This window comes from Orbicella faveolata, unplaced genomic scaffold (genome assembly GCF_042242905.1).
Source record: "Orbicella faveolata isolate gen_17 unplaced genomic scaffold, um_ofav_v1 contig_35, whole genome shotgun sequence".
Taxonomy (NCBI): Eukaryota; Metazoa; Cnidaria; class Anthozoa; order Scleractinia; family Merulinidae; genus Orbicella; species Orbicella faveolata.
In genome coordinates, this window is record NW_028301564.1 from 29671297 (window position 1) to 29698114 (window position 26818).

At 37.9% G+C, this 26818-nt stretch overlaps 1 protein-coding gene across 2 annotated transcripts; it reads left to right on the plus strand.

The window, feature by feature from the left end:
- The first annotated feature begins 517 nt into the window (after positions 1-517).
- On the plus strand, positions 518-26818 carry LOC110043073 (rho GTPase-activating protein 26-like). 2 transcript variants are annotated; one of them, XM_020748485.2, is made up of 27 exons: positions 518-810; positions 3164-3259; positions 3676-3737; positions 4993-5064; positions 5287-5388; positions 6025-6135; positions 7230-7272; positions 7423-7484; positions 7714-7776; positions 7982-8054; positions 8253-8353; positions 9518-9558; positions 9935-9991; positions 10471-10549; positions 10808-10847; positions 11174-11236; positions 11585-11750; positions 16669-16727; positions 17284-17389; positions 17658-17817; positions 18217-18514; positions 19418-19528; positions 20320-20356; positions 21324-21389; positions 23327-23479; positions 23786-23865; positions 24233-26818. In XM_020748485.2, the coding sequence occupies exons 1-27, from the start codon at positions 657-659 to the stop codon at positions 24322-24324; spliced, it is 2547 nt and encodes an 848-aa protein (XP_020604144.2). In that variant the 5' UTR covers positions 518-656; the 3' UTR covers positions 24325-26818. The 2 variants fall into 2 exon arrangements, with proteins under 2 accessions (XP_020604144.2, XP_020604145.2); XM_020748486.2 differs by lacking the exon at positions 21324-21389.

Genomic DNA, 26818 nt, shown 5'->3' on the forward strand with positions numbered 1-26818 from the left:
GAAAATACAGAGAAAATCTGCACGCAACTTGGCTTCCTGTGTATAGAACACTGCGCTGCATGCGGGCTCCTCGTTTTGTCGCCAATACATTAGTATTTCCACGTGATATATATTAGTTTCATTACTTTGGTTAACTCATAACTAATCGGAAGAAAACGTTCTAATTTCGCCTGTATGCTAAGGGGCGCTTTTATTTCTTCTTTCTTTTTTCCCCTTATAACCTGCAACCTTTGTGAGTAAATGAAAGTCTTCTAGCAATAAAAGATACACTCAACGTATTAACCTGTGTAGGCAGCGATATAACTTCCTCTCCCCGTGTAATGCCCGCTACCTGACGTAAGGAGAACTAGCTGTTATTTTAAAGAAGCGTTTAAAATTAACTACTACTTGTGGTTAACTAAAGTTTCTTCAAAACAAACAAAGCCTTATGATGTTCATCAACTTCCCATTTCCCGTCTGGGGCGGGGCTCCTATGCCTGCAGTCGCTCCGTTTACGTCACGGACAACTGGTCACATGTCTGCACATGCGTAATCAGAATCAAAACTTCCAGCAGAGAACTGACCGACAGATTCTACGAGTTGTTTATGAATTTTCCAGTCGGTTTTAAGGAATCTTTAAGCCATAGATAGCAAAAGGGTGTCATTTGTCTTCAGTAATGGGGCTTAAGCCTCTCGAATTCGAGGACTGTATTTTGGATAGTCCCTATTTCCGCGAGAACATTCACGAGCACGAACGGGAGCTGGAGAGGACGAACGAGGCTATCAAGGGGCTGATCAAGGAATGCAAGGCTTTGCTGAAGGCTATTGAAAGTAGGTACTCTAGATCTCTGCAGTTTGATCCGTATTACACTGCTTGGTACCTCTTATACGTGCTTGGAAGTCGCTGTCGTTTTTTAAGCAAGTGTCAATTTAGCTCAAAGCGACAGCCAAAGGTACATACTCTGTTATTTTTCGAGGCTAATTTTAGCCCTAAGGGCCACGGCGACTTCCTGCAACTGGCTCCAAGGAACTTCAATATAAATGTTTGAGCTCTTCTCTGATCGTTCAGTCGCTTGTTTGTGGCTACATACAGCCGTCTTTTCAAAGTGTGATGAGGTAACAATCATTTTATCGTCACGTGGATTGAACTTTTACAGTTGAGTTTGTAAAACGAAATTGACTGTCGACGTTTACGCAAGCTCTCGTGAAACTTTTCGCTAGAATTAATTTTTTTAAGAATTTGCTTTCTTTGATTTTAGTGGAAACATTCCAAGTTTATGAGACGATCATTCAAACTTCAGTTCTTTGTTAAATTCAGTCGCTCTATCCCAGGCGTTGATTCTTGACAAAGCAAAACGGATGTGGGACAACTGATCTTAAGGATAAACTTACAATATTTGTATGTGAAATGAAGAATAAACGGTAATATATTGAAGTTTTGACATGATCGTCAAGTGGGAATCTGAAAATGGAATAAAAGTTGCTTGATACGATATCAGATTAACATTGTAAACATTTGCCCGACGAAACTGCGAAATGTTAACAAGGGATTCCCTTTATTCAGGATTTCTTGAAGCTATTGTAGCCAGACATTCCCCTTTGTGTTGTTCGTACGGTCTTTAATCTGGCGTGTTTTCTCCATCAATGATTACTTGTACTGTATGACTATAAGTTATGTGTGTCGGATAAATTTAAAAACAAGCACCCTTTCTGTTTCTGTCCAAGTGAGCTGAACTGTACGTAGAGCTGATTTCGTGTCCTGTTTACCTGACTTCTATTGTTTGCATTCAGTGGATAGGCTAATTCGTGACACATTCATTAGATTCTTAAAATATTGCACTGTTAAATTGTAGAAAGGAAACTGTTTTCTTATGATTCATCAGCCAGAAGGAGAATTCAACTTTCTGTAAATTTAAATAGTTTAGTGTCGTTTTTACAAATTTGTGTACCTATAATTCTAATTTTATCTTTTAAATCAATGTTTTATTTTTTCTCTAATTCTAATTTTTACTTTTTATTTATCTTAATTAATTAATTTACTTTTGTTCATTTCCTATATTCTCTTGGGGGAGCCTCCTGAGAACCAAGGAACAAAAGACATGTTAAGCTGTTGTTATTATTAGGGGAGGTTAAAAAAAGAGAGAATCTTATTTGTTCCTCATGGGCAGGAAAATCTTACAATGTGAAGTCCCATGGTCCATATTTTTTTTAAGCAGATAAAACAATGACATCAGTTGACTATAACTGTTACAGATATCCTTCAGTTTTTGTGGAGGTCCATGTGAAAAATTCTTTGGGCAGATATTCTCTCAGTGTGGTCCTGAACAAGCTTGGTTGATAGAGGGTTTATTGCTCATGAAAATATTAAGAAAAAATTCCATGATGATGGACAGGAGGAATATCGCAAACTTGAAGCACATAATGTTGATTGGGAGCTGACTTGGTATATACTCGTGTCTGATTGTTTAACAAAGTAGAAGGGAAAGAGAAAGGAAAGAAAAGTATAAGAATTATTTTATGTAAAGGCAAGCCTTCTAAGAAATGTAAGCCATAAAACTACCAGGAAATCTTCAACTCTTACCAAAAGTAAACTTTTATTAAAAGCCTTAATAGATTAATTTTTTTTCAATTGTTTATGTATTTTAAAGTTACATTTTGTATTTTGTTCCAAGGTGTTCTGTGGTTCTAGAGAAGTTATTTTTCTTGATTATTTTCTCAGTGAATTACAATGTAGGTCTTTTGTTTCAATGGCTAAATATAGTTCTAATTGTAGAATTGACTTTTTTATTAGTGGTAGAAATAAATAATTTATCATTATACCAGCTAAAAGTTATTTGCATATTATGGTTCAGTTGCTCGATGCCTTATTTTTTACATCTTTTATAGATATCTTATGCCTACAGTCAGAGGTAATTTTTGCTTACATACATGTGTAGTTAACTCATTTTCAAAGGGGTTTGTTGTCCTCTATAAGTTCAACTGAATTTTAAGAATGTTTGGTTTGGTGCACAGTTAAATGTCAATCTACTGCAATTGTACTGGACATGCATGTATGTAAATTTGTAGTCAAGATCAATGTTTTGAAATTGACCATGCATACAGAAAGCATTATTTGAGAAGGCACAGCAACAATAATTTGTGATCATAATATAATTGGGTGGTCCTCTGTCCTGTTTTTTTGTAGACTTATCCAAAGCACAGAGGAGTTTTGCACAAGTGCTAGATGGCTTCAGATTTGAGTGTATTGGAGAGGTGGAGACTGATGATGAAATACATATTGGTAAGCTGAATTATGCTTCTTATCCCGTTGACGCCTGCATTAAATTGCCCGCAACCCACCCCTAGTTCCCTGGCATTTTTTAAAATATTTCAGAGCGAGGGTAAGCACAAAAATAAACCATATGTGGGACCTTGACATCCCTTGTTTAGTTGGAGATTTTGTTACAGGTTACAGGGTAGGGTTGATGTGTGGCTGCTTGCCACCAAAAATCTTTACCCACAGAAGTCATACATGTATTAGAGCTCACCTTGCTCAACAAAACGTTTACTCAGTAGTTTTGTGTATGTTGCTGGTGCAATTGAAATTATGCCTGGAAAAATTACCACTGACAGTGACTTGAAATAATTCTGTGAGCAATGATTGATTATTTCTTATTCATTAGATGATTCTATCCTTGAATTCAAATTATTTTTTAGCTGAGGCACTAAAAGAGTTTGGCAAGATGATTGACACTGTGGAAGATGAACGAGACAGAATGGTAAGTCAGTTATTATAAATCATCTTGTTCTTTAACAAGTTCTTGTCATGTACATGTACATGTAGTGTCTTAATGGCTAATTTGTGGAGTATGAGGTCACACGCGTGGGTTTTAACCAGGCCACTGTAGGAAGTTCCTTGTAGGGTGGGTCCTGTATACTCTTGAAGGGGGTCAAAGTTATTTGCATGAGCCCACAATCCACATGGTCAGTTATTTGATCCATGATGATGGCTGAAATTGTACTAAAATAGCTATGTTTGATATATTGAACCAATGGATACAACAAGATATGTCGGGAGTATAAATGGGTATTAGCCAGTTATTATTAGCAACTTGTCAAAATATAGGGGCCGCAGGGCTCACGATTACCTTTTTAACACATTGGGCTACCTGTGAGACATACCAACCCAAACATAGTGATATACATGGCAGATTTTACTGACTCAAACTAAAATTATTTTTTAACTGCAGCTACTGTGGTGGAAACTGTCCAACCAAACTTTTATATTGTCTGAATAGTTTTTCAATACAGAAAGACAATTTGTCTGAACACCAAAGTGACTTAAGTTAGCTTTTTAATGTAAAGATCTTGTTTGCAGATCTTGTTTCCTTTAAAACATGCTTAAAATTGTAAAACATATGGATCTGTGTGTTTTCTTTTGGCACAAATAGACTCCCCAGGAATGCTTTAACATGGAATGAACGCTCCATGGTACATTGCTAAGCATTGTTATTACCTCACGTATGGCTATAAATTTATTAGCTGAATGCAAATTGCTTAATTAAATGCTGATAATTGTCCAACCATATTTACAATGTGTTTGGCAAAAATAGTGATTTGACCTATGATAGTATTTCAAGACGAGTAGGAATGCTTGTGGTCACTTTATGTTGCATGTGTAGTTGTAGTCACTTCACCAGCACTGAATTTAACTATTTTAGACTTCTTTCATGGTGTAGAAATAGCATTTTTCCTCTTCTATTTTTCATCTTATATGTGAATTTGTGCTTCAGTTTTCTTCCTGACCTGTAGGTTATTTCTATTTAATGCTGATGTTAACTGGCTGCCTGGCTCTGCTAGCCCCTATGGTTATTCCAGGCAGCTAGTACTCTAATTTTTACTTTTAGTAGTTTCATTGTTGTAATTTTTTTATTTTGAGCAAGACTGAGTACAAATAAAGATAGATAGATTGATTCATTGACTGATGCATTACTGAGTTGAGTTAATTGCCTCATTACACTTGTTTGCCACCAGTTAAATCATGCAAATGCCCAGCTGATTATACCACTGGAAACATTTAGAAAAGAGCAGATTGGTGGAGCAAAGGTACAAAAGCTCTTTTGTGTTTACATTTATTGTTACATGATTCTTGTCTGGCAAGGTTTGATTCTTAGGTTCCTTTGAAGCAACATAAAAATATTGACATAAACGAAACTTGTCCAAAACCTCTGTTTTCTTGATAATGCTCTAAAGAAAAAGATTAAATTTTAATTTTGTTTGGTACATGTATTACATTTTAATTCCTGACAGACTGTTTTTTTCTTGTAGGAGGAAAAGAAGAAATTTGATAAGCAGACTGAAAAATACTGTTTAGCAGTACAGAACTACTTGAATCTGTCTTCAAAAAAGAAAGATTCATTTTTGAATGATGTAAGACCATGTTTACTTGAATAACATCCATCGCTAGAGTAATGGCTCCACTTGAATAAAATTATTACCTCCTTTAGGGGATATTATTGAAATAGTTTCCCTCAAATAATCTGCCTCATTCTCGAATACACGATGTAGTTGCTATTCTTAAGTAAATCAACGACCCAAGTTGATTCAATCTGGGTTATGTCCCTGCCTCAAAACATTTACCAAGCACTGTGACAATTCTTAGAGTAATTACAGTAACTGAAACTTGTTGCTTTGAAATGACTATGAATTATAACAAGAGTACATTTCACCCTGGATATCATTGGGTATCATTAGGGGAGCAGGAGTAGTGCAGTGGTGAGAGCCCTCGCCTCATCAACGTGGCCCGGGTTCAATTTTGGCTCGATGCCATACATGTATGTGGCTTGAGTTTGTTGTTGGTTCTTGCTTTGCTCCAAGGGTTTTTCCCCCTCCACAAAAACCAACTTCTTAAAATTCCAATTCAACCAGGATAGAAGAGCCACATGAAAACCAGCTAAGACTGATGTGGTTTCTTCTCTAAATGTTGTGATTTATTTATTTATTAATTTATTTGTCATTGTCCTGGATATTTGATTAACTCATTAGATATGTTGTTTCCACACTCAGGCGGATACCCAGCTTCAGAATGAGAAACGCTCATTTCACCAAACAGCTCTAGATTATGTTGTCAAACTTCAGGAAGTTAATGAGAAAAAGAAGTTTGAATTTGTGGAAACTGTAAGTTGATTTCTAAGATGGCATTTAATTTCTTTTAACCCATTGACGTCTGAATGAAATTGCCCATGACCTACCCCTAATTCCTACCCAAAATTTCGCAGACGTTCTTCGTTGTGTGAGCCTCATGTTCAAATTATTCTTCACGCTAACGGGAAAGCTTGAGTTTTTGCCGGCCGCTTTTGCAGTCATTTTAAAGCCCGTGGCTTTATCAATTGTTTCAAAAGTTGAATTCAGCGCCAAAGTAACAATGTACATTACCATTTGTTTCTTAAGTCCAAAAAGCTGCTTTAAATCTGTGATCTGTTGTCAAAACTTACTTGAAAGTGCTCTGATCTTCATGTTTTCGCGGCGGTTGTAGGAAGAAAAACTTCTTCACTAGAAAGTTTTGAGGACTCTGTACTCCTTGATCCTCCATTCTGAGGCCACCTAAACATTGATTTGTATTTTTCCTTTCTATTTTAAAGCCCAAATCAGTAATTTATCTGTGTTAGGAATGAAAACAAGACCTTGGAAGTTTTAAGATTTGGCTTGCAACGCGCCATGATTACCTGCACTTTTCGAGCGCACGATTTTAAGAAGAAAAAAAGTCTTTCTAGGACCCCTAAAGTCCTCTGAAAATATGCTCAGAAAGTCCATTCTGATTGGTTTATTTGTACTCAAGAACAATAGAGCAACCGGAGAACCAAAAATTCTTCAGGGAGGGTAGGAAAGGCAATTGTCCCCACATGCTTTTTTCGGGCGGTTATGGGTGACACAGGGAAATGGATGGTTACGGGCGGCACAGGCGTCAATGGGCTAATTACACCATAAATTATAATGTTCTGCTAAAAATGAAATGTTTTCTTATCTTCACTTGAAATCAGGTTTTTGCAAAGATATAAAAAACCTCAGCTGCTTGCAGTTTTTTTTAAACAGTAATTTGAATTGTATTATTTCAATCTAAGGTACCATTATAGTGGCACGATATTATATTTAGTATTGTTTGTATGTGGCTAGGACCATAACTAAGCATCTGCTTACAAATGGTGTCCATCTGTAGGATGTGTCTGTTAGGTGACATTTGACCATATAATATTGTCTTATTTTTCTTTCAGCTTTTATCTTTTATGTATGGACACATTACTTTTTATCATAGCGGTAAGGATTTCGTAGTTTTGTGTTCATTGTGCCAGTGGATTTTTCCAGAGTTAAACAATAATTGCGTTACTAACATTAACTATTTCTTGTTAAAAAATCTACTCCTCTGGTGTTATTTATATTTGTTTACTAAACTTTTGTTTCCATCAGGCCATGAAGTATTTAATGATTATATGGATTTCATGAAAGATCTTCAACTCAGACTTCAAAATGTGAGTACAAATTCTTGGTCAAAACATGTAGATGTAGATCCTTACCCTACATACATGTATTCTGACTTAGTGTGAGAGCTGGACATCTTATTCTTCGGCTCAAATGTTATGGCGCGTCATAACGATCAGCTCAGTCAATACCCCGTGAAATTGACCTGAAATTGTGTTTTCTTGTTGTTAATGCTGTTGTTACATTATTCATGGTATTTTTTCATATATTTTTTTTCAGACCAGAGAGAGATTTGACACAACAAAAATTGAAGCTGCAAGCCTGATGAGTCGGGTGCAACAGGTAAACACCACTTTTCGGCTACTTGTATTAGTAACGCATTTATCCACAATACAGCTACAAACTATACATTGTTATATACCAGGAGCATGTCTATATACAGAAAAACTTTGCCTAAGGTTTGAATGTGCAGGCCAAAGACCCAAGGATTTTAGGTTTCTAGAGTGCACACATTTATATTATCTAAAGCTCTCTCTTTTCTCTTCAGAAAGCCCTAAGTGGTGAACTTCAGTATCGCGGAGCCCACACAAGACAAGGGTATCTCGGTGTCCAAAAGAAAGGTACAGTATCTTCATGACCATGAAAATAGCTAAGGCTCTGGGCATGGATTTGACTTTTACATGTTGCTATTTATGTACTTTTTTTTGGAGGGGGGGGGAATTGATGTAATGGTTTTAGTCCAGATATATATATATTTAATGACCAAGTAATAATTGCTGAAACACCAACTGATCTGCTTTCTTATGTGGCCACTTTAGGTAGCCTTGGTACATACACGTGGAATAAACATTTTTGTATGTACACAAAGGAAAACAAGATTTTAACAATGATCCCGTACACACAGACCCAGGGAAGACTGGTAGGTGTTCGATGATGTGGTCAATTACTTATAATTATGTACATTTTACTTGGTGTATTCTGTGAGAGAGCTTAAGCAATGATGACGGCAACCTCAGGGACAATACCTGGTAGAAAATGAATTTATATTGAATGTACCTTTGAACTTTGCAATTGTCCCAATCTGTACAGCATACCTATTGGTCTCAGAACTTGCTCAAGCTAAGTATGTAACGCCAGTGTTCAATTCCAAATGAAACTATGAAGAATTAGCTGCCATCATTTGCATTCTCCAAAATATGCCAAACTTAGTCATTTCACATTATTATTTTGCAGAGAATGGCTAAGAAATGTACAAAGATTTATAATGCACGTGCACAGCCACTGTTCTGCTCATTAAACCTTTTGTTTGGTGGCATTCTCATGGCCGTTGCTGTCGTGGTTTCTTAAGCTCTGTTTTATCAGTAAGCTGACAACAGATGGATACTTGTTAATTACCTATCTGCAGATGGTAAATGTGGCTAAATATCATTTAGGCAAGGTTAAACTCTAGCTAATGCAGCCAGCTAGCGTTCCTATCCAGCTAATATCATTTAGGCAAGTTAAATATGAGCTTATGCAGCCAGCGGTTTCCGCGTTTGGGAGTACGTGACCTGTGGGGTGGCCGTCAGGGGTTTTGCAGGGGTTTATGGTTCATTGCATAATTGTTGTAGCGTATTCTGCTGATTGTTGCGGATCAGTTGCACTGCTTTGCTCGTGAATCATTGCGGATTCTTGCACCCTCTCCTCCCTCCTGTTTTGCTCTTGGTCAGGGTAAGTATTCTCCAGGTAAGTAGATTCCACTGAATTTTTTCAGTGTGACAGTGCTGGTTAGTGGATGCTCATTGGGTGGTTCCTGCTTTCCAGGGTTGCCATGGATACCTCCTAGCGGCTTATGGCTTTGGCACCCCACTAACCTTTTAAGGCACCAGTTCCCAAGCTCATCTATTTGTGATGAGTTTAACTATCTGTTTACTGAAAGCAAATTTGGAAACAGGTTTTTTCATCATAGCAAAAAAAGAGTGCAGATTATTTTTCATGGGCACAACTTAGCAAATTGTTTCAATTTCTGTACTGTGTGCAACATAATGCATAATTCTTATGTAACTAGCTAGAAACTAATCACATGTGAAATCTTGTCTTGTAGAATGCATCAACGGACACAATAATTGTTACATCATGCACCAGGTAGAATAAAAATTAGAAGAGATAATCTTAGTTGACTGAGCATGAGTTACTAGCAAGAATTTAGGGTGTACTTTTGCCGCTGGGTCTGCCATGTTTGAGACTGAATGCAATGAATAAATATTCCATCGCACTTTTCTTTGATCGGATTTGCAAGATGTGGATGGCCTGTCCAGTAGTTCATGAACATCATAAAAATTAATATAGTTGAACACCACACTGTATTCAGTCAACACTTCAGCGTACTTTGACAAAATGCAATTCACAGCACTCTGTCGTAATGTCATGACGTAGTTAATGTACATGCAAGACTTATAGTTTGGTATTAATTTAATTAATACCAATTTAAGTAATTATTAATTTATGTTTTGTTGTATAGAAAAATGACAGACTCTATAGATAGAAGATTCACTTTTGAAATAACTGCTCTTGAAAGGTATTTATCAGTTATGTTAAGTACAATCAGTTTCCAATTTTCCATATGTTAATAGATGCAAAAAAGTAAATACAGTAAATTTTGCAAACAAGTGGCAAGGAGGTCTAAAAGTAACCATAATAAATACTTTTATTTGATAAGCCAACTCTGTTTGAGTGGCGGTGTAATTTCTTCGTTTCTATTTACAGTTAGGTTAGTGTACTGGCATCATGCACTCACACTTTCAATAACGACAAGTTAGATATAGCAGGAAGGTTACCAATTAAAATCTGTTTTCATCAACGAATATTGCTTTACAGCAATCAGTCTTTTTTCATTGTCAAAGGGGAAAGGAAAGTCATCCACCTCAGGATATTGTCTTGATCTAGCACCAAATTCTCAGAACCTTTGCTATAGGAAAGATGTAGAAGTCAGAGTTTTCTTTTGCTGTGTCTTGGTTTGGCGTCACAATTCTTTGTAACATTACTTTTTTGGAACAGAAATCAACCCATTTTATTACAAGCACAGGATGAAGAAGACAGAAAATTATGGTTAGAAGCCATGGATGGCAAAGAACCTGTAAGTCAACCTTAAAGGTAGTGAGAATGGTCTTACGAACTTGGGTCTGCATTTAGGTGGCATTTACATGTACAGTTACTCTCAAACGTCAGCTACCAAATCTCATCTGACTTATCACTAGTTGCATCTCTCACTCATGCAAAGAAACAATACTCGTCAAATACAAAACTATTCTTGTGAGGTGGTAACTTACATGTACCTCTGAGCGGTAATGTGGATGGTTGATGCTAACACTGCAACGTGTAATTTTTCTTTCAGCTGTATGTGGACTCTAATAGCCTGCCAAAGTACAAAGACCGTAAGTCTGTTGTTGTTGTTGTTGTTATTATTATTATTATTATTATTATTGTTATTATTATTATTATATCATTACTATATTGTTATTAATAATAATATTATTATTATTATTATTATACCTGATGTAAAGTGCTATTGATCTTTTGTTGTTAATAGTGCTGTATAAGAAATATATTATTAATTATTAATGTACTTCAAGTTGTTGTTTAGCTTTTCTTTCAGCTCTGTCATGGCTATGCTCCTCCAGAATCTTCTGTCACCATTTGCCACTGTCCTTTCTCAATAATTAACAAAACGTTTTTTCATTTTTTCTTTATTTCCTTGCAGAGGAAACCAGTGACCTTGAACTTACATTTATCATGAAATGTATTTCAGCAGTGGAAAAAAGAGGTTAGTTTCAGTGTTTCATTGTTTCATTGCCTGAAAATCACAGGAAACCAACATTTTTACCCCACTGCATCATTTGTAAAGAATTTTGTCAAACAGTGAGATTAATTTTGTGTATATACCTATGTTTTGCTGTTTTTAGAAGTGTTTTGTCGAGCAATGTGATCATTTTGAATGAATGAATTACACTTCCTTGTTATTTGACTCAGAAGTTTTACCTGTAGTTAATGCTACCCTCGAAAAATAGAGTTGTTACTTACTTACTTAATGGTATTGTTTGTGGATGAGAGAGAGTGATAAGAAAAGATTGTCAAGGTTTAATTCATTGCCCATTTGATTTGTTAATTGCAGGAATCACAGACCAAGGTCTTTACAGAATAGTTGGTGTGGGTTCTAAAGTTCAAAATCTTCTTTTACAATGTATTGATAAGAAGAAAGCTAAGTCAGTTGACCTTGCGAATGAAGAATGCGAGTGGGAAGTGAAGACTATCACCAGTGCCCTCAAACAGTACTTAAGGTTAGTTTATAGTAAGGATTAAGATGCTATCAATCATGCAATTAATCAACCAGTCAATCTTTATTTGATTAGTAGATTGAACTATTAGGGGCAGCTGGTGGGCTGATGTGGACGTACAATAGAACTGTTGGATACATGTACATGAACTGTCAAGTACTCATTTATAACCTGAGATGAATAAGAAATCTCTCTCAGAAGTAGCTTTAGAAAACTGAAGTTAAGGGCATTGAAACTAATTGAAAGGCCGCGTGCAAGAACGTCCCCTAGATTTTTCGGCCATTTTTGAAAGTGCTTAAAACTAGCTGAATTTTGGCATGTGGGCTTCGTTTCACCTGAGAAACATTGCTCTGAAGTTTTTTTCGCTGGGTTGCTTTTCGTTCTCGAGAAATAACGTATGCAAAAAAGGCACACAGGTTGGAAAAACCGAGTGGTTTATTGCATACGCAATATCTCGAGAACGAAGCGAACTTTAGCGCGAAAACTACGGGACATTGCTTAACATACCTGAACGAAACTGCATGCGAAATTTGGAGCGTTTTCGACAAAGTTCACCTTTGATTAAAATACCTGACGCCCTTTTCCCGCCGAGTCCTTCAAATAAACGAAGCCGGGCCTTTGTTATGATAAACAGAGCCGATCCTTTGTTATAATAGCCAAGCCAAGCCTTTGTTATAAGTCAAAGTCTCGCCTCGGTTTATTATAACAAAGGATCGGCCCGCCGAGACCGCAAGGACTTTGATTTTACTTAGAAACCAGCAAAATGTCAATTTCACGCAGCTTATATAAGCTCAAATTTGTTGATTTCAGGTCAAAAGTGCTTAAAATGTTGACTCATGTTAACGCGCGACGGCAAGGATGTTGATTTCTCTTAGAAAGCAGCAAAATGTCAATTTTACGCAACGTAAAAGCTCAAAAATGTTGATTTTAGGTCAAAAAAGGTTTAAATGTTGATTTCATGTTAACCCGTGACGGTAGGTATGTTGATTTCACTTATAAAACAGCAAAATGTTAATTTTACGCAGCGTATAAACTCAAAAATGTTGATTTCAGGTCTAAATAGGTAAAAATGCTGATTTCACTTTAACGCGTGACGGCAAGGATGTTGATTTCACTTAGGAAACAGCAAAATGTTGATTTCACGCTGCGTATAAGCTCAAAAATGTTGATTTCAGGTCTAAATAGGTAAAAATGCTGATTTCACGTTAACGCGTAACGGCAAGGATGTTGATTTCACTTAGAAAACAGCAAAATGTTGATTTCACGCAACGTATAAGCTCAAAAATGTTGATTTCAGGTCTAAATAGGTAAAAATGCTGATTTCACGTTAACGCGTGACGGCAAGGATGTTGATTTCACTTAGGAAACAGCAAAATGTTGATTTCACGCTGCGTATAAGCTCAAAAATGTTGATTTCAGGTCTAAATAGGTAAAAATGCTGATTTCACGTTAACGCGTGACGTCAAGGATGTTGATTTCACTTAGGAAACAGCAAAATGTTGATTTCACGCTGCGTATAAGCTCAAAAATGTTGATTTCAGGTCTAAATAGGTACAAATGCTGATTTCACGTTAACGCGTGACGTCAAGGATGTTGATTTCACTTAGGAAACAGCAAAATGTTGATTTCACGCTGCGTATAAGCTCAAAAATGTTGATTTCAGGTCTAAATAGGTACAAATGCTGATTTCACGTTAACGCGTGACGGCAAGGATGTTGATTTCACTTAGGAAACAGCAAAATGTTGATTTCACGCTGCGTATAAGCTCAAAAATGTTGATTTCAGGTCTAAATAGGTAAAAATGCTGATTTCACGTTAACGCGTGACGACAAGGATGTTGATTTCACTTAGAAAACAGCAAAATGTTCATTTCACGCAGCGTATAAGCTCAAAAATGTTGATTTCAGGTCTAAATAGGTAAAAATGCTGATTTCACGTTAACGCGTGACGGCAAGGATGTTGATTTCACTTAGGAAACAGCAAAATGTTGATTTCACGCTGCGTATAAGCTCAAAAATGTTGATTTCAGGTCTAAATAGGTACAAATGCTGATTTCACGTTAACGCGTGACGTCAAGGATGTTGATTTCACTTAGGAAACAGCAAAATGTTGATTTCACGCTGCGTATAAGCTCAAAAATGTTGATTTCAGGTCTAAATAGGTAAAAATGCTGATTTCACTTTAACGCGTGACGGCAAGGATGTTGATTTCACTTAGAAAACAGCAAAATGTTCATTTCACGCAGCGTATAAGCTCAAAAATGTTGATTTCAGGTCTAAATAGGTAAAAATGCTGATTTCACGTTAACGCGTGACGGCAAGGATGTTGATTTCACTTAGGAAACAGCAAAATGTTGATTTCACGCTGCGTATAAGCTCAAAAATGTTGATTTCAGGTCTAAATAGGTACAAATGCTGATTTCACGTTAACGCGTGACGTCAAGGATGTTGATTTCACTTAGGAAACAGCAAAATGTTGATTTCACGCTGCGTATAAGCTCAAAAATGTTGATTTCAGGTCTAAATAGGTAAAAATGCTGATTTCACTTTAACGCGTGACGGCAAGGATGTTGATTTCACTTAGAAAACAGCAAAATGTTCATTTCACGCAGCGTATAAGCTCAAAAATGTTGATTTCAGGTCTAAATAGGTAAAAATGCTGATTTCACGTTAACGCGTGACGGCAAGGATGTTGATTTCACTTAGAAAACAGCAAAATGTTAATTTCACGCAACTTATAAGCTAAAAATTGTTAATTTCAGGTCTAAACAGGTAAAAATGTTGATTTCACGTTAAAGCGTGACGGCAAGGATGTTGATTTCACTTACGAAACAGCAAAATGTTGATTTCACGCTGCGTATAAGCTCAAAAATGTTGATTTCAGGTCTAAATAGGTACAAATGCTGATTTCACGTTAACGCGTGACGTCAAGGATGTTGATTTCACTTAGGAAACAGCAATATGTTGATTTCACGCTGCGTATAAGCTCAAAAATGTTGATTTCAGGTCTAAATAGGTAAAAATGCTGATTTCACGTTAACGCGTGACGGCAAGGATGTTGATTTCACTTAGAAAACAGCAAAATGTTCATTTCACGCAGCGTATAAGCTCAAAAATGTTGATTTCAGGTCTAAATAGGTAAAAATGCTGATTTCACGTTAACGCGTGACGGCAAGGATGTTGATTTCACTTAGAAAACAGCAAAATGTTAATTTCACGCAACTTATAAGCTAAAAATTGTTAATTTCAGGTCTAAACAGGTAAAAATGTTGATTTCACGTAACGCGTGACGGAAGGGATGTTGATTTCACTTAGAAAACAGCAAAATGTTAATTTCACGCAACGTATAAGCTCAAAAATGTTGATTTCAGGTTTAAATAGGTAAAATATGGCGGCCGGAAAATAGTGTTAACATCTGGAACTTACTTTGGTTATCTGGGACAATGATTATCTACACTGAACAAATAAACATCAAATAAGCACTTTTCTAAATACAGCAACGTCTTAAATGGCTAAAAATCACGAGATAAATACATATTTTTAGACAAACGCGATCGTGGCTTTATGTCACGCACCGCCTAACAGATTAACAAATTAACCCGTCTGCGCAACGTACGGGTCTCCATACATCTGCATGTCCGCTGATCCCAGAAGTTCAAAACACTACAAATCATGCCGATATGAAATAAAATCAACGCAACCTGGATCACAGATCTATCTTACAATCGATCGCTACTTGTTGGCCATTATTACCTTTAAATGAAAAAAGCCGAAACAATCTAGTTACCAGTTCGAGAAACGCGAGCAGAACGTGATCGCAATGCATGCCGGGAAGGCTCTTTACACCTCGTGCGCGGGAAAACATGGCGGTTGATACAAGAGAAATTTTATAAGTCAAAAACCAGTTCTCGCTTTCCAAACTTTGACACTAGCAACGATTGGCAAATGGGCCACAACTCACGAGAGGGTATTTTTCTTGGGCAAGAACTGCTCTTGGACTTTGCTGCCTGGCTCGATCTGACTTCGAACGCCGATAACACCATTACGGTATATCAGCTACCTTCGAAGTTTCAGAACACATTTTGATTCTTTAAAACGTGCTGATGACTTACGGGTTTATCGAGGCTTTATGATGCCTCTCAACCACCAGGCAGGCACACAAGGTACTTTAACACTATGCTTAAGATACTAGTTGACAGAGTTCTAATGCGGCACATCTCTTTTTCGTTCCATGGTATTTCGTTTGCCGCTCGATCGATTCACGTGTTGTGTTTACGTCACAATAACCGATGTAAACAATCTGTTCCCAGATTTCCGCTCTATATACTATTTTCCTTTGACTTTAAGACAGCTAAGATTCAGTGGAATACACTATAAACAGTCTGCCTGTTTGCTGTTCAACAAAATAATAAGGTTTCTTTTGTTTTTTGTTCAACAAAAGATCTCCAAAAGATGCCGCTTGGAAAACTGAGCTTTTTGCATACGTTATTTCTCGAGAACGAAGAGCGCCCCAGCCAAAAAAAATCCAGAGCAATGTTTCTGAGGTACAACGAAGCCTACATGCCAAAATTCAGCTATTTTTGAACACTTTCAAAATGGCCAAAATATCTAGGGGACGTTCTTGCACGCGGCCTTTCAATTATATAAGAGATGGATAAATCAAATTTATTTGCACAAATAATATCTCGGAGCCCTCTACAGAAGTCGAACCCATGTTGCTTGTTCTTAACATGTACACTGAGCTGTGGGAAACTTGTGGTGCCCAGCAAAGCAGTACATTTACTAGGTTCTTTTGTGTAACATATGCAAGGCTCAGTCTGGTTGAATTTGACTTGAATTACGGTAGCTTCTTAATTATTTCAGCTTTATCCAAGTCACCATTCTTTCCCAAGTAGGTAATATCTTGAATTTGTTATTGACAGGAACATGCCTGAGCCTTTGTTTACATATGACTACCACGAGCAGTTCTTGGATTCAGTTAGTAAGTACAGCATACTACTGAACCTTTCCTAATGCTCACTTTTTGTGGTCATTGTCTATTTTCTCCTTCAATTTTCAATATGAAATCAATCCTGTAGGCTGTGAGAAAAGATAATTTAATCAACTGAAATATTTCAAGTGGAATGTCAGGTAGCTTGAAGCTATTTCCAAGTTGTGCTGTTTTAAGTGTACCATGTTAAAAAGGAAAAATCCAGCTTGACTGCTTGACTACTTTTGAATAGCATAACTTGGAAAACTGACACCAAGAAAGGATTGCAAACTTTATGGAGTTAATTCAAGAAAATAATAAGTACGGGTTATCAAATAGTAATTAGGAAATAATTTCACAGGCTTTTTGTCAAAATTCTACTAATTTTGAGAGCCTTCAGGTGCAGGAAATTATTAGAGCTTTGACAAGACATTGCAATTTTGTAATTTCACATGTGAATATATAAATTAACACTGAAATTTCACGCCAAAGTTAAAGAGTAATTTATCGTGTTTAGAAGAGAGTTTCATTTGGACAGGTTTAGATGTTAATGATGATTTTGTTGTAGAAAAAGACACCTACGAGAAGCGGGTAGAAGCCTTGAGATCTCTTGTGGCTGACCTTCCTGAAGAAAACAGGACATTAATCAGAATGATTATGAAACATTTAACACAGTAAGTCTGCTCTTCATAATATGAAGCTTTAAAAATATTTGCTCGATCATGTGCAGTTGGCAGATTAAATGCTGTTAAAAAAAATGATTTTTAGGTCCTTAACAGTAATTGAGAAGCGCTTAAAAGTTTCGATGAAAAAAATTGAATCCTGCAGATACCATTTCAGAATATAGATGTTTCACTGTCATAAAATGTTGAGTAAATATTTTTCTGGTATTAGTCACAGTACGTACTTTATCACCTCTGTTAATGTTTTGTTTTCTTTCAGTGTCGCTGCTCATTCTAACAAGAATTTAATGGCAGCTAGTAACTTAGGAGTGGTGTTTGGTCCAACATTGATGAAGTCCAGAGAAGAGACGATGGCTGCAATTATGAACTTGAAGTACCAGAGCATTGTTATTGAGCTTCTTATCAATGAATTTAACACAGTGAGTTCATGATATGATATGGATTCTCTGCACGCTTGCATGCCTATGATTTTATCTGTCTGAACTTAAAGGAGCCTTGTCAGCCTCCGCCATTTTCATTGCTATCAAAATTATTGATATTGCATGGTGAAGCAAAATCGTATTTCTTTACTGTTAGTTGTGTGCCTGAAAGTGTGTTTAATTATGTTTAGTAGTTGCATGGTGATTTCCTTCAATTCAACATGCTCCGAACAAAATGTAATAGCAAAACTCTCACATGTAAACAAAAATAAAGATGTGGCTGACTAGGGCCCTTTAATTTCATTGGGTTTTAGATGTGAGGTTTTTTCCCTTGTTATGAATGGGAATGGGTAATGTCACAGAGGTGTTATACTGGGTAACCTGCGGCTTTTCTCCTAGATTTTTGGACCAGACAGTCCAGATGGCTCTGAGAATTCAACAGACACCTTTAATTCGGTGGAAAGCACAGGGAATCCTTTCATTGACGAAAAGGACAGTTCACCAATCGCCAATGAGAAGCCAAAGCCTCCTCCAAAGAAAAGGAACAGTGACGAGACTGGTACCAAACTGAGTGACGGCAAACCTGTGACGCCAACCAAGCCTCTCCCCCTCCCCTCCAAAGCATACCGTGCCCCACCCCCTCCAAACAAGCCAGCTCCAGCGACAAAGCCAAGAGTCAAGGCAATTATTGTGTCAAGTAAGATTTCTTTGTTGTGGTTTGTAAGATAATACTTTGTATACACTAAAAGGTAAAGTTTGCATGCGAGCCAAGTGGCCCACCAGGCTGGAGCTTATCCCAGTTTCTGTGGCATGAAGCGATTAGAAGTATTTCTACTCTGCCCTGGATGGGATGCTAGTCCATTGCAGGGTTACCACCAGCATTAAGTGCGTCAGGACCCATTTATACACCTGGGTAGAGAGAGGCTTTGTGAGAGTTAAGTGTCTTGCCCAAGAACACAACACAGTGTCCCCAGCCAGGGCTCAAACCCGAACCGCTCGATCCAGTGACGAGCGCACTAACCATGAGGCCACCGCACCTCCCACATCCGCAAACAGTACTAAATTCCAAATAAATCAAGGCAATGTGTGTATGAATGCAAGTACAAGAATATGAAATCTTTTTTATGTGTCTTTTTGTTGCTTATGTAAACCCAGATTTTGGAAAAATAGTTCTTCCTCTATAATGCAATCATAAACATAATGTGATCAGCCTTTTTTTGTATCTGTGTGTATGTCATCTTTTGGTTATGCTTGTTGAATGAGTGAACTCACTCATTTGTTTTTGTTCTGTAGATGTAAGACAGCTAACTCTTAATTTAGAACTAAGTTAAAATTCATTGAACAATTGGGTTTATACCTTAGCAAACCTCAAACCTTAGCTAGTATCAGTCTTTCTCTTCAAGTCAAGGCTCAAAAATATCAATTCCCCAATTGATTGTTGTACACATCTTTTAATGTTAGATCTCAGAATTTGGTGATGCATATGTGTGTGTTGTGTCTTAGATGATGGTTTTCTTAATTCTCATGGCCTGATTGTTTAAAATTGTATGGATACAGTAAGGAGAAATCAGGTGCTGATCACTTTTTCATTTGACTCCAGATTCTGAGGATGATCTAAGCAGTTTATCAGAGCCATCAAGCTTGAATTCAACCCCTCAAAGTGAAAGCAAACCACCTTTCTCGCCCAGGGACTTTTGGAAAGAAAAAGCAGGTGAGCCTGTGGTGGTGAACTGCTACGCAGGACCCGGTACAATAAACTACGGCTCTCCAATGACACCTGTTCATGTACAAGAAGGCATAGCCCAGTCTTGAATACTTAACAAACTAAGTTAAGTCCTAAGAGGCGGGAAGTAGAGGGAGAGGAGAGTGGCAGTGGCTTGGAGGAACCTTGTATTCTTGGCAACAAAGTCAAATTCATTAGTGTATCTCAAAATTTTGAACACCAAGACTGCACTCCTGATTTTTCTGTCGAAATGGTTTTGATGAGAGTAGAAATCCTGGAGCACTCACTATCTAATCATGTTCCAGGGTTCGTACGGGTCATGGAAAACCTGGAGAGTTATGAAATTTTATAATTTCATTTTCCAGGCCTGGAAAGTCAGGAAATTGAAGTGTGTGGGTCATGGAAAGTCATGGAAAAGCAATATGCTTTGTGAGAAAAGAAAGGCAAAAAAATAACAGACAACTCAAACAACCGGTTTTAATTTCAATAAAAAATAGACACTAGCAAGCGTTTTATGCGCCATAATGCAGGAATATACCTTAAATAATAGATTGTTGTAACAATAGTTTGAGAACAGCTGCGTAACAGAGATCATGAAAAACTCAGAAAGGTCATGGAAAGTCATGGAATTTTAAAAGCTCAAAAGAGTACGAACTTTGTGTTCGTGAATAAAGCATAGTCACGTCTCGGAGCTCCGTCATTTTGTGACTTCACGCCTTGTCCGTGACTTGTGAAGTTTTGCTATTGTTAATCTATTATTTTTATTTTTTCTTCATTAGGCAAACCAGCCCCACCCCCCAAGAAACCAGAAGTTGTGTGAGTACAATCGACTCTCTCTCCGTCTTTAAAACACAACAACGTTATTTTCCTTTTATAGTTTTGTTTTGAAACAGACAATCCCTGCATGATCCTTGTAACGCTTCAAGCCACATTACTTGCTTTGCTGCTGATCCAGACAAGCTGTATAAGCTCTTTACTCAATGCTTATAAGTGCAGTCATTTAGTCACAGTAATGTAGAAGCTGTTTCTGATTTTCTGTTGGGGTCCCTTGTATAGTTGTCGTTTCAGATTACGTTTGGCAGTTGCCTTCAAGTATCAAACTTGGACAGTAATTTTTAAGGCAAGAGGAGTAATTAAACTGACTGTAAAGTCCTGTGTGACTAGGCTACGTAACCGCCGTAAAACGGGGATGGAGCAGGGGAGGTAAAAAATGCGAAGAAAAGGGAAAGGTTCTTCCTCTTTCCCAGTCCCCCCTCCTTACATCTCCGCTATCCCTTCCCCTTCCCCGCTCGCCCTCTTCCTTCCCCACTCTCCATGCCCCTTGCCCACCCTCCCTTTTCCATACTCTTCCCCCTCTTTCAATTCCATTCTCTCCCTCCCCATATCCCGCTCTCCGTCTCCCTTCCCCTTCCCTACTCTCCTTCCCTCTTCTGCACTCTCCCACCACCTTTTCTGCTCCACTTCCCCCCTTCTCTGCTCTCCTTCCCCCCTCTCTTTTCTCCTTCCCCCCTCTCTTTTCTCCTTCCCCCCTCTCTTTTCTCCTTCCCCCCTCTCTTTTCTCCTTTCCCGTTTCCCGCTCTCCCTCCCCCTTCCCTACTTTCCTTCTCTCCTCTGTGCGCTCCTTCCCCGTTTCCTGCTCTTCTTCCCCCCCTTCCCTGCTGTCCTCTGTTTTACACCTACATATGACTGCAGTTTATTTTGCTGTTATGTTTCAGCTTAGCTGCCGTACGTAGCGTGCATGTGTTGTTTTGCTTCATGCTTTTATTTTGCTTGTTTATTTTAGTGCTGAGTTTAAAAGCAGATTTGAAGTAACAGGCTCTTCAAGACCGTTTTCTATGATAGATTCCATGTAAGTCTCCAAGATTTGTCTTTCCCTTTCCCCGTTCTGCAAACTGTTTGCTGAATTATCTGCTTGTTTTACTAAATGCAAAGAAGTTTCTTTGTAGTTTGCCGCCGTTTAGACTAGGTTGGACAAAAAAAACTGAGTGTGAAATAAAACAAGAAGTGGCAAACGTTTCAGTTTGGGAATGCAGACAAATTTCTGGCCAGCCTACCGTTTCTTCACGCCTCTGAAAAAGTGAAATCTGTGTAAAACATTTGGAGACCAAAAAAATTGTGTATGTTTTCAGTGAAATTTCAAATGAATTCTTAACAAGATTTCTCATTTCTTTCAGTCAAATTGTAATGTTTATGGACATCTTCATTTTGTCTTGTGATACATCATTCATTGTGAAATGTTTATGTAGTCTTGAAGAGCATTGTTTGCCGTCTGTCTCTTTGTTTGTATTATTTTTCTTGCTCTTTGGTTTGCTTTCTTGCTCTAAACCTCTTTGTTAATTAAAACACTGCCACTGTACACGCATGTTTAGAATTTGCCTGTAGCACCTTTGCTCCACAAGCCCTAAACTGACAAGAATGCTGTATGTTTGTTTACATATGTTTGTTTACCATAAAACCACTATACCGCTATACCACTATACCACTATACCACAATTCCCGTATTCAAATAGATCTTGAGCAAGTTAGATCACGCTTTTTCGGAAAATTCTAACCTGTGTTAATTTTTCTGTAATAGCACTTAATAGGGGAATCTTTGTTTACACTATTTGCGTCATTAGCGTAAGCGATATAGTTCCTGATCAAGCTGCAAAAATGCCAGCACTGAATATTGGAAGGGTAAAGGACGATTAACTGTCCGAAGGAATTTGAGCCCGATGTATTGTATACTTTTTGTGAGACGTGGGTTAGAAAAAAAAAATTAATAACTCGAAAAGAATGTATGAGCTCATTAGCGCTTTTGCCACCCAGAAATTCTGCAGGTTTTGAAAGCCAATTTTCCCCTGAATATTACACCCAAAGTGCCACAGATTTCACCACTCACTAAGTTTCACAAGCTCTTTAAATATTTGTTGTCAATTCGTATCTAGTCTTATACCTTCTCTGGGCAAAGTCATATTTTTTACGATAACTGTAGAAGTTCTCGCGCGCTCATTGGCTAATTTTCATTGCTAATAAGCGGACAGACAAATTTATAATTTACCGAACTTGTAAACGAATTCACAACTGAAGATGATCGTTGAACGATCGAAACATGTCTTGTTTTAAACTTAAAGGTGTTGTCCCTTTCTTAAAAATAGTTACTTGCCTGCTATTATCCAGACCATTTACAGACACATTTATAATTTATGCCATGCGTCAACGAGCGAGAGCGGACCATTTGACAATTTGTTATTTTGAGAAACAAATCAGTTGACGTCAGTTTTTCATGCGTCTGTCCTGATATTGACAATGAATTTCATCATAACATTGTCAAAGAAGTCTGCGGATCCACTCGGCCCAATCCACAGCTACTTTGACAATGTTATGACGAAATTCATGATCAGTAACTGGACAGACGCATGAAAAACTGACGTCAATTTGTTAAGTTAATGAGGAAAAACAGAAACAGTTACGTCAGCAACGGTCGCTCTACCCTAGTCTTCCGCCGCTTAAGAAGCGACTGAGATTTCAGACCAAAGAAATTCCTTATTGGTGACGTAACTCTGCAGAAAACCCTGCCAGAAGCGCGTTTCTGATTGGTTGCAGGAGTAGCAGCCAATCAAAAACAGTGAACTGTAGAGCTGTATTTACTGTATGTGCTGTAGAGCTATGTTGGAACAGTGGATTTTTTTGGACCGCGGGATGAATAAAGCGCTCGAAGAATGACATTTTTCTCAACAACCAGGTTTTTTTCATTTTTTCTTTCCTCTCTCTTTCTTTCTCTGTTGTTTTTATTGTTACAATCAGGAACGACAAAGACAACACTCCTGGTATTCGCCGTTTCAGCAGTCAAGGTGGGAGTCTTAACCGGGGGTTGCAGTCTTGGGGGACGGGTCCCCCCCCTCTCCCTAAGGAGCCTCCCCCTTATGAGGAGCCGACACCACCGCCGAAAACACCAAAGTAAGATGATTGTTTGTTTATCTAATTTTGACTTGCTTTGAATGAAAAGGGACAGACGTAAAATGCAATGGAAAAAATAACGAATTCTTCTATCTATAACTTTTTGTGAACACATTCATCGTTCGTGGTTGGCCTCAATCTTTACCAATCCTAACCATCCTCAGTCCTTTTTGATTTATTGTGGCTTATTTTACTGTTTTTCTACCGTAGTAATCTATTATTTTGAGTCGTTTTTGTTCCATTTGAAGGTAAACATTGTGCATGTCAAAAACGACTTGGTATTTCGTGTCCTTTTGTTACCGACAGGAAAGTCAGAACGATATATCCTTGTGTAGCAGAAAACAGTTCCGAGCTTTCATTTGATGCTGGTATGGTCATTTCAAATGGTAAGCTGACATTTCTGTAAAACGGTGATATGTAGGGCGTGAGCACAAATCCCATAGGTCAACAGGTTATTTTTATTGACCCCAGGCTGTGGTCCCCAGCTTTCTTTGCAACTGGAAGAAGAGAGACCCTGGGAACGAGGTTGTTTCCTTCGTACTTTTCAGTACGTTTAAATGTCAAATTTAAAGCCATAATGTCCTTAGGAGACTCGAAAGAGTTAATTCTTTCATTTCCAACTTGTGAAGTGTGTTTTTTTTCCTTTTACTCGCTCCTCCCCACAGGCAGCAATCCAAAATTCTCGTTTGACATATTAACCTTCACACATTGATTTCCGCTTCTAACGTCTCAATCGCTCTGATTTTTCTATAGTGCGGCCTTCCAAAGAACCTGGCTGGCTGGAGGGAACACTGAACGGTAGAACAGGACTTGTACCAGAAAATTACGTTGAGTCAATAACATAGCTGACTTTTAAGTTACTAGAGATTTAGGATATTTTAATTTGTAATCATGAAGATAGCAAGTCCTTTCTATTCAAAATTGTATTCGACAATACTCATACTTGTCAATCCCCTCTGTAATGTCATGGGAAAGGGATGAAATTCCATTGATAAATGCGAGATAGAATTGAATGAACAGAAGGCACCAGACTGAATCCGGGAAGAGTTTACAGTTGTCACGTGTATGACACGCGTGTGACATAGAAGGTCACGTGTACAGTGTCACCTGATTGGTTAAAGAGTCACGTGACTCACGAGTGCCTACCACTTGTCAGGCACTGAGATGGTTGAATATTATGGGCTCAGTTTAGGCCTCGAATAGACAAAAAATCGAGCGAGTGTAACCTAATTTAGCCTCATTTATAACGTGTGCAAACCAAGTGACAAAGATCTGGTCCATTAATTTTCTTTTCTCCCAAGGAGAGACAAACTACCGTTCAAGAACTGACAATTTCTAGTGTTGAACTCAAGAAATTGTAATTGGATGATTTTTTTTTAGACGAAGGATTGTGTGGAAAGCAATTTATAAATCTCTAGGTATTTTTAACTCCATTTTTTTTTTTACGTTGCTGGTCAACTATCGTTTGTAGTTTGGTTGGTCGCTGTTTAGTCCTGGAAATGTTAGTGACTAACAGTCTAAGGCCCAGTCCTGACTACGTATGAGAAATTTAAAAACGTAGCTTTATTTCTACGGTTAGACCTACCGTCCACACTAACCCGTCACCAAAACGGAGCTTTTCCAAGACGCTTTTCAAATCGGAGGAATTTGAAAACGCCGGTTTTGCGTTTTCGTGTGGACCGAAAACATTTTGAAAACGGAGTTTTTCGAAAACGGTGACGTCACTACAATCACGTGATTTCCCTGTGCGAGTTTTCCTCAACCACAAATCCAAAATGTCCGCTGACTGTTGCGTTGTCAAATTTCTCCGGCGTAGTGTGAACGGAAAACGTTCGATGCGTTTTCAAAATGAAAACGCCGCGTCAGATTTCTCCGGCGTAGTGTGGATGCGGCCTAAGTACTGTGTTTGCTGTAATTTTAAGACAAAGTACAAAACTTATGTGATTTTTTTTTTTTAAAAAATGAGAGTCACGAAGAACTGCTTAGTAATGGAAGCCGAAGTCTCATTTGATCCCCTGGTCGGTTTCTCCTTGCTTGTAGATGTTATTAAAAGGTAATTTTATTACTGCAATAGAGTACAATTCGGTACAGGTATAAATATATTCATGAGGGGTGTTACGAGATACATTGGTTCTCACTTGGTGGTGCAGCAGTTTTTCGGATATCATGCAATTGGTTATCTTTTGACGGCGCAAAAGATGACTGAGTCGACCTGTTTCAGTCGTTTGGCTTGCTAGTGTAATTGAATGGCGTTATCTCGAAACCGGTAGGGAAACGAAGAATAGTTCAATATGGCGGAAGTTTGAAATAACTGATAGCTAATGACTGATGAAAGTTATCCAGTGGAAAATGACTGAGTTCGAGATAGCGGGAAATTAAAGATAACAGTTTGATATAACGAAGCTCGACTGTATTTCCTTTCATTCGATCTGAACTAGTTTCTTTCCAGCAAAGCTAGAAATAGCGTGAACATGTCTTCTTGAAACAGCGTGACAGTATGGCGTGACGGAGTGATGTGTTTCAACCATGTACCACCCCTCATGAAACCTTCCTTTCAACACGGCTGTCACAAGCTGTATGTATAATTGCGTCGTAAAAACAGGGCCTGATCAGTAAGTTCTTAAGAGTGTTGCAAAGTAGTTCAGCTCTTAAATTACGTTGACCTGATTTAAGTAAGAATTACATGACTACTACAGGGGCTACTCTGATAATTATTCTGATTATAAACGGGGAGCTGGCTTCTTGTGGTAATCAGGTTGAAATACCTTGCGTGACAGATTTTTCTGGCGTTACATAACGGACGTTCCGCGTTAGGTTACAGTTACGGTTGGTGTGACTGACCAGCACGTGATCTTTCTAGCTAGTAGGCATTCTCTACTGAAGAGATGATGATTAAGAAATCGATTACCAGCGCTCTATCACAATTTTCGAGATTTTTCGCGTATTATTTTTAAGCGATCTCACGGTGAAACAGCAGGTGAAAAAACCGTATGCGGTCACGATCTTTGGTAAGGCTCGTGTTTGGGAGAATTGCCCTTTTAGATCATCCTCTCTTAGCAACAGATAGATGGCATAATTCTTAGATGATATCGAATTAAACCTTGTTTTTGTTTGAAAATTAATGTACAGCATCCCTTTGATGTTCGGCAGGATTTGACCTGCTACTTAGTTAGAAGTATGTAATTAAGTATAATCTTATAATTGGATTGACTAAGGTTCGCTCTCCCTGCTAAACAGCACTAAGCGGCAAACTTAACGCAGAAACAATTTACATACTTGATAATACTGTGTATATGTAGAGAAAAGAAAGAAAATATATTACAAATCTCTTTTACCGTT

Excerpts from the sequence above, each read along its gene's own strand:
- LOC110043073 (XM_020748485.2), top strand. The coding sequence starts at position 657 with ATGGGGCTTAAGCCTCTCGAATTCGAGGACTGTATTTTGGATAGTCCC. Across the intron at positions 811-3,163 it reads TTTGCTGAAGGCTATTGAAA|ACTTATCCAAAGCACAGAGG; the intron begins GTAGGTACTCTA and ends GTTTTTTTGTAG. Across the intron at positions 10,848-11,173 it reads CCTGCCAAAGTACAAAGACC|AGGAAACCAGTGACCTTGAA; the intron begins GTAAGTCTGTTG and ends ATTTCCTTGCAG.